The sequence below is a fragment of the Monoraphidium neglectum genome (genome assembly GCF_000611645.1).
Source record: "Monoraphidium neglectum strain SAG 48.87 unplaced genomic scaffold scaffold01549, whole genome shotgun sequence".
Classification (NCBI taxonomy): Eukaryota; Viridiplantae; Chlorophyta; class Chlorophyceae; order Sphaeropleales; family Selenastraceae; genus Monoraphidium; species Monoraphidium neglectum.
In genome coordinates, this window is record NW_014012079.1 from 1 (window position 1) to 7485 (window position 7485).

General features: G+C 67.8%; 3 protein-coding genes across 3 annotated transcripts; 1 reads left to right on the forward strand and 2 right to left on the reverse strand.

The window, feature by feature from the left end:
* Positions 1–114: 114 nt before the first annotated feature.
* Positions 115–837, forward strand: MNEG_8258 (hypothetical protein; the record flags this gene model as incomplete). Its single annotated transcript, XM_014043264.1, has 2 exons — positions 115–401; positions 741–837. The coding sequence occupies 2 exons, from the start codon at positions 115–117 to the stop codon at positions 835–837; spliced, it is 384 nt and encodes a 127-aa protein (XP_013898718.1).
* Positions 838–2776: 1939 nt separating this feature from the next.
* On the reverse strand, positions 2777–5196 carry MNEG_8259 (hypothetical protein; the record flags this gene model as incomplete). The annotated part of the gene is made up of 6 exons (XM_014043265.1): positions 2777–2951; positions 3262–3452; positions 3811–4182; positions 4394–4633; positions 4859–4966; positions 5059–5196. 6 exons carry the CDS (start codon positions 5194–5196, stop codon positions 2777–2779), a joined length of 1224 nt encoding a protein of 407 aa, XP_013898719.1.
* A 566-nt stretch (positions 5197–5762) lies between these two features.
* On the reverse strand, positions 5763–6986 carry MNEG_8260 (hypothetical protein; the record flags this gene model as incomplete). Its single annotated transcript, XM_014043266.1, has 1 exon — positions 5763–6986. One exon carries the CDS (start codon positions 6984–6986, stop codon positions 5763–5765), a length of 1224 nt encoding a protein of 407 aa, XP_013898720.1.
* Positions 6987–7485: the final 499 nt, after the last annotated feature.

The window sequence follows — 7485 nt, forward strand, 5'->3', positions numbered from 1 at the left end:
ATCCTGCTTTTGCCGACTTGGTTGTATTATGGGGGCGCCACCTGGTTTTTCAAATCACCCACAAAAAGTTACACACACACACACACTCCCCAGCTTCGGCCCCCAACGCCAGGCATGTCCCAACCCCACCCCCACCACCCCCAGGAGGAGGACCATTACCTGCCCACTCCCCTGGGCGCCGCCGCCACCCCCACCCCCGCCGACGCCCCCCACCTGCCCGGCGTGCTGCGGGCCACCTCGCCCTGCCCGCTCCTCTGCCACACGGGCACGGCGCGCGTGGCTCCTGGGGAAGTGGCCTACATAAACGACCACGACGGACTGCACGCAGTCCGGTGTCCCCTGGACTGCCCCTCGGAGGAGGGCGGCATCACGTTGCACCTCTACGCGCCCCCCATCCGGCGGTGAGCCAATTTCCCTAGGGCATGGTGGGGCCATTTTGTTCCAGCAGCTTGTGGTGGACAGTGGTGTGAAGGGCCGCTTTGGTTGGGGGTGACCAGGGGGCCACGCGGGCTGGTCTAGGGTGCTCGAGCTTGATAGGGCCAGCGTGACTGCCATGCCGCCGCACCCCACCTAGCGGCCTCGTAAATACGACCCCAGCTCAGGCGGCTGCCCTGGCGATCAGACAAGTGTGCAACATCAAATTCCTCCCAACACCCTCACACACTCTCACATGACATGTACAAACACGCATGTCGCTCCCCGCCTGCCCCGTACCTCTGCCGCCCCGCGCTGCGCCGCAGTGTGAAGCTCTTTGAGCCGGAGAACGACAGGGTGGTGCAGCGCGTTCCAGGGTTCTTCACCATGCGCGGCCAGAAGATGCCCGCCGACAAGCTGTGAGGGCAGCACAGGGGCGGCGGACGCGTGCGCGGGTCGCCGGACGGCCCTGCCGGGCGTGAGTCGCGGTCAGCGGCCCGCCCGGCCGTGGCCGAGGCTGGACCGGCGGCCGGGGCTCACGTGCGAGGCCCGAGGCACAAAGTGTGGAGTCCTTTGAGGGTGGTTGTGGGCCAAGACCCCCCTGTTGTGTTTGGACCAGAGGGGACCCCACCGCAAGCTACGCAAGCCCACCTGTATGGGGCGGGCCGCGCCCAAGGTCGCGGCGCATGCGCACACGCCCACCCGCGCTGCATGGTTGTGAGCACTCTGACGGGCAGGATGACATGGAGATGGCGCGCCGTTTTGGGTGCAGCATCTCGCCGAATTGTTCCGGGGATTCGCAACGGTTCGACTACATATGTGTCCCTGAGGGCGTGCCTCCCTTTGTGACGGTGGGGTTGGCTGGGCTGGGTGATTTAGGTGCAACGCCGCCTCGATGCGCATGAACCAGCTTCTGAACACTTTTGCAGCACGAGCACGAGTTTTTTTTGCCCGCAGCATCTGCAATCATCTTGCAAACACGCGCAGCTCCCCGCTTCATCCCCAGCGCGCCGACCACGCCAGCCGGGCTTGCAGCTGAGGTGGCGCAGCTGCCAGGCGTACTCTGACCCTGGCAGCGTTTACTGATCCCGCACCGCAGACCCGCATTCGTCATCAACGGCGCCAACGCCGGTGTGCAACAGCAGCGTGTGTACCAGGACCACCGACCACTCGCGCCACAATTTCCTTCGTCTTCCCCCGCCGCTGCACGCCCTCCCAGTGTCTAGTCAGCATTCCAAAATCTTTACAACTCAGCCCAAGCGACGGCGGCGCTTTGAGCGCAGCCCGCTGGCGAAACACACGGAGCCCTTGGTCCTTTTTGAACCGCTTGGCGATCTGCATAAGCAAGCCGGCCTTTGACCAAGGCGCACAAGCATGCGCGCCGCCTCTCCGCCTGCCATCATGGGTGTTGCCCATCGCTTTGTATAACACACCGCAAGCGCACTCGCATGCATGCAGCTTCCCGTGTCTTCAACCGTCGAGAGCCGCACAATCAAGGGAGCGTAAGTGTAAAACGAGTTGGTACGGCTCACATGCTGTGTTGGATGCAAAATCTGAGGGACAAACCATGCAGAGGGTGCAGTTGCATAGTGTGCGCGCGTTTGGGGTGTTTCGTATGCAGGCCAGGCTGAACCCTGGGCCACGCCTGCCCAAAGTGTCTAGGGCTGGGGCACAGCTGGCAAACCGCGAAGCCGCCGAAAACAACCACATCTGACGGTCGGTCAGGATTGCTGCGTTGTGCTCTCCTGTGGCATGCCGCCGCTGCTGAGATCCCTCCTCTACTTTATTTTTGCGGCCAGCGTGACGCGGGGCTGCTGCTGCTCCGCCTGCAGGGCCCCAAGCCAGGGGTCTCGTTTGAAGGCCCGGCCGGTGTGCAGTGATAGCACCTGGGCACTTGTGACAAGCTGCTGCCGGCCGGGCGCCGCGGACATGGCGGATGGTCTGTGCCTGGTGCTGCAGCTGTTCATCATGGCGAGCACCGCTGGGCGGAGTCTGCAGCGGCTCGACGGACTGAGTCACCAGCACGCTATGAGGCAGGACTCGGACTGCACGAAGTGTTACATTGAGGCGCGGCTCATGACTTACGTTTTTGAAATGTGATGAGCAGTGACTAGCTTCTTCATGTTGCAGTTGCCATCGGGCACACAGCGAGGACGTGTTCGCGGCGCATCAGGTGATGGGTGATGACGAACCGCATGTGAGGCCGTGTTGGGTCATCAAGCGCGTGCGCAGCGCCGTCAACGACTGTGAATCACAGGTGTGAGAAGAAGTGTGCACGCTTGCAGAATTGTACAAGAATTCTGTAAGAATGATTCCAACTCGGGCGCTCGCAGGATAGTGCAGCAGTAATGTTAGACCACGATTACGGCGCCTCTAATGGGAACTTCAATCTGAAGCGGGAGCCGCGCTCGGCGAGCCAGGCCCTCAGCGTGGCTGCGTCCATTGGCACGTCGCGCTCAAAGCTCCAGCGGCGCGCAAAGAGGCGGAGCGTCGCGGTCCGCAGCGCCGGCAGGGCGGCCACCGGCCGGAGGATCTCCCTGGCGCACGCGTTGGGGTGCGGGGCCGCCAGAAGGGGAGGCGCATGGGGGTGTTGATGCATGCGCGCTGCATCAACAAGGAGTTGGAAAGGGAGCTGCTTTGCGACGCATGGCTCCGTCGTCCCGCGATTCTGTCCGCACCCGCAGCCTTTTGGACCAACACTGCCCCCGCACGGACGGCACACCTTTCGCCAACCAGCCGCCACCGTTAGTAATCCCCTGCTGTCCGCCAACTTGTAGCCCGCCCGCCCCTTCGACCCTTGCCCTCGCCGCCAACAAACAACGAGCAAAGCATAAGACGCAGCCGCACCTCATGGTCGCGTCCCGCTGAATTGAGCAGCTGCCGCCCCGCAGCGCCACGGTCTCCAGCCGCGACAGAGCCGCCAGCGGCGCCAGGTCAGCAACAAGCGGGCGCCCGTCGGGGCCCAGCGAGACCAAGTTCATGCCAGACACGCCCAGGTGGCGCAGAAGCGGGAGGCGGCCCACGATCGAGAGGGCACCCTGTAACGATTAGAGTTGGGGTTGCGCAGCAGAGGGGCTTCTTGGCCATTGTGGCGCATCGAACCCACTTTTCCTGGGGAGGCCAGGTCAGGAATCCATCCAGATCAAGTGTTCGTTTCTTCGGGGCACCAGCTGTGGAGGCGACGCGCCCAAGTGGCGGGTCCCTGGCGGCACCGCCGCGACCTCAGCAGGGCGGCAGGGCCGCGCCCTCGCTTTGCCGCGTTCGGCGCAGGGCCTTCGGTGCAGGTTCGCGGCGAGGCAGCAGGGCACCCCAGGACGTCGGCGGCAGGGCGGCGAGGGCGGTCGGTCGCGGGCACTGCCTCGATCTGCGAAGACCTGCAGCTGCAGCGCCCCGCACCTGCAGGTCTTCGCCTTGCAGAAAGTTCAAAGTCGCGCTCAGCTCGAGTGACGTCAGGCCGCCGGCGAGCCCCAGCAGCGGCTCCAACCAGTCCGCGCCGATGTGGAGCGGGCGAAACCCCAAGCTCAGCGCCCGCAAGTTGGTGAGCGCCGCGACCGGCTCCAGCGTCGCGCCGATGCTGGCCCATTTGAGGCAGAGCGACGTCACCCGCGGCGCGAGCGCGGCGGCGAGGGGCCCGGTGAGGGCGGGCGTGCACGAGGTTATGGAGAGCGATGAGAGGCGTCGCAGCGCGCCCAGCGGCGCGAGCGTGGCCACCGCGTCTGCGTCCACGCCGATGCGCGTGCTGCTCTCGGTTGTGTCAAGGTCGAGCTCCTGCGAAAGCGGGAACAAGGGGCACGCGGCTGCTCGAGGGCGGCAGCACGTTTGAAACCGGACCGCCTGCTGTGCGAGCCAGGCAGGGTCGCTTGCAGGGGTGGGATGGCAGTCAACGAGGAGTGCGAGCCAGTTTGCGACCCCAGTGGCTTGCTGGCGCCCGTCGCCGCCGGGCGGGCCAGCGGCGGCCGCAGGGTCCCGAGGCGCGCACCAGATATTCAAATTGGACGCAGCTGTCGGTCGCGGCGTCGACGATCTGAAGCGCGAGCAGCAGCTCGCGGATGGCATCCCACGGGGCGTCCTTGACGGCCACCACCAGCCGCACCAGGCACAGCCGCGGGGGCTCCAGAGTGCCCAGGCACGGCTCGTTGGGGCCGCCCGCGGTCGCGCTCGTCCCGGCCGCAAGCCGCCGCAGGAGCAGCACGGCGGCCGTGGTTGAGCCGTCGCAGCGCTGAGCAAGACGAGGGAGGAGCGAGCGGGGGTCTCACACGGGCGGTAGCGGCGAGCTGCTGGGGGCTGTCGCCCTTCAGTGAAGCCGATGAGAGTGTGCAGCTGACCGGTTGCGTCATGCCGCCGCTGCCCCCTGCTGGGGGTGCTGCGAGGCCGCAATCACAACGGTGTTTGTTGCGACCCCTGGCTTCCGCTGCGCCCACGACACGACCGGCGCCGGCCTCACCAGCGACGCCTCTTCCGCCGTGCCATGCGCCAGCAGCCGCCAGCGCCGGCACACCGGCGCGGCCGCGGTGAGGCGGCCCAGGCTGCCGCCGAAGGCAAGCCGCAGGATCTGCATGCGGCGCGGTTAGGATCGCATTTTGGGAGCGGCTCCAGGGGCACGGCACACGGCTGGTGCGGTGATGCGCGCGGCTGCGCACGCACCTTCTCCAGTAGGTAGTCTGGCAGATCGCGAACGCACATGGCGCACGTGGTCGGGGCGTGCTGCAGCGCAAGCGCTAGCGGCGCTGCGGGGTCAGCGCCAGCAATGTCGCAGCTGGTCATGCACGGAGACGTCATCATCAGGCCGTGCTTTGAAACAGATCCTTGTTTGGCCACCTCAACGGCGCGCGGTAGGGGCGCGGACAAAGCGCATTGCTTGTACAGATCCGGCCGCCTAGCACGAATGACACTATGATTGCGCTGACCAAAACTCAGAACACGATTCGAGGCACTTGACAAGATTTGCAGGCAAGCGGAGCCCCCTGGAAGCACCGATGGTTTGACCCGCTCTGCATGTCACTCACATGCACTTTCCGCCGGTGACGCCGAGCCGCACGCCCACCAGGCAATGTTGAGACCAGAAGGCGTTTGCGTATCACGGCTGCAGCTGGGCATGTGGGCCCTGGGCATGTGGGCGCTGCTTACAGGGGCAGTCACAGCTTGCCTGCGCTCTCCCTCCATGTCTTGCAGGTGAGAAGCTCCAGACCTTTGACGATCCGCCCGCTCGCATTCCAGCAGCCCGCAGCTGCCTGCACCCCAGAACGCGTGTCTACGCCCTCAGCGCATTAGTGCGCAGCCCCACAGCACGCCTCGACCACTGCCGCCGAAGTCGCACGCCACAGGTCGCCGTGCCGCGCCGCCCGCCGTCACGCCCCCGCTCCGGCCCCCGCCCCCGCCGCCGCCGCCGCCGCGTGGTGCTGCAGCGCGCGCGCCTCCAGGTCCGCCTTCTTGCCTCCCACAGTCAGCTTGTGGTGCCGCATGTAGCACTGCAGCTCTGGCGCGGTGACGCCCTTGATCGGCCCCGCCGCAGCCGCCTGCCCGCCCGCCGCGGCCAGCGCCGCCGCCAGCGCGTCGGTGACCTTTGCGACCGCCGCCGCTGAGTCCGGCGCCGCTGCCTTTGGCCGCTTCTGCTTTGGTGCGTCGCCCGCCGCCGCGGCCCCTGCGCCTGCTTGCGCCTCGCCCGCGGCTGCGTTCGCGCCCGCGCTCGGCGCCGCCGGCTGCGGCAGGGGTGCCGCCTGAGAGGGCTCCACCCCGCCCGCGGCCGCGTCCGCCTGCTGCACCTCGACGATGCCCGCCGTGACCGCCGGCTCCGTGCCTGCTGCTCCCGCCGCCGCCGCCGTGGCCGCCGCCGCCTTGGGCGCCCGCTTTGGGGCGGTGCCGTCCGCCTTCTTGGCCCTTTTGGCGGCGGGCTTTGCCGGCGCCACGACACCACCGTTGGCCCCATCGCCTGCTGCCGATGCTGCAGCATCCTCGCCGTCAGCTGCGGCGGCCGCTGCAGGACGTTTTGCAGGGAGTGCCTTCCTCGCGCTGGCCCCCGCCGGCGCCTTCCTGCCCGCCTTGGCGCCGCCGCCCGCCGGCTTTCTGGCCGCGGCTGCCGCACCAAAGACTGGCGCCCTCCTAGCCCCCGCCAGCGCCGGCGCCCCAGGCGGTGCGCGCAACGGGGGCGGCCGCTGCTGGGCCTGCGCCGCATGAGCCCCCTGCTGCCCCGATGGCCGCGGCTGCTGGCCCGTCGCATTCTCCTCTGCCTCCTTCTGCCTCATTGCCAGGAACGACTTGAGCGCGGACAGGTCAGCCTGGGACACCTTGGTTGCCCGCCGCGGCCGTGCCGCCACGGGCGCACCGCCACCGCCGCCCGCTGCGGCGTCCCCTTCCCGGCTCTGCACTTCCCAGTGCCGACTGCCCTCACGGCCGCCCTCGCCGCCCGCCCCGCCGCAGCCATCCAGGTCCTCGGCACACCCGCCGTCGCCGTCGCGGTCGTCGTCGCCGCCGCCCGGACCAGCCGCTGATGCTGCAATGCCGCCGTCGTCCAGCGCCCAGCTGGCGCTGGCGCCGCCGCTGACGTCACCCAGTGTTCCGCGCAGCGGTTCCATGTTTAGGAGCAGCAGGCCGCCCCCGCCCACCGCGCCAGCCGCCGCGCCTGTAGGTGTGGGAGCGCGCACCACCGCCGCCCGCAGGGACGGCGCAGGGTGCGCGCCGGCGGCGCCAGGGGCGGGGGCTGAGCCTGGCAGCGCGCTGGCGGGCGCCCAGGTGGCGGAGTAGGCAAATACGGCTGTGGGCGCCGGCCGATGCTGGTCAGACGACCCTGCGGGGTGGCCACATAGGATCGGCCCTCAGAGCTGCATTGCACAACATCACGCAGCCACTCACTTTGGACGTTCAAACTTATTAGGCACCGGCCCATTGGAAACTTATCACCATCAAAGCTGCTTGTCACACCCATGGAAGCAAGCGCAGGGAGTCAACGCAGCGCAAATCAACCTGTAGACTCAGCAGCCCTCACGACACGCAGCCCCGCTCACCCGCCTCACCCGCCGACCCGCCGCCCATCTCGCCGTCACCCGCGGCGGGCCCCACCACCCCAGCCCCCCC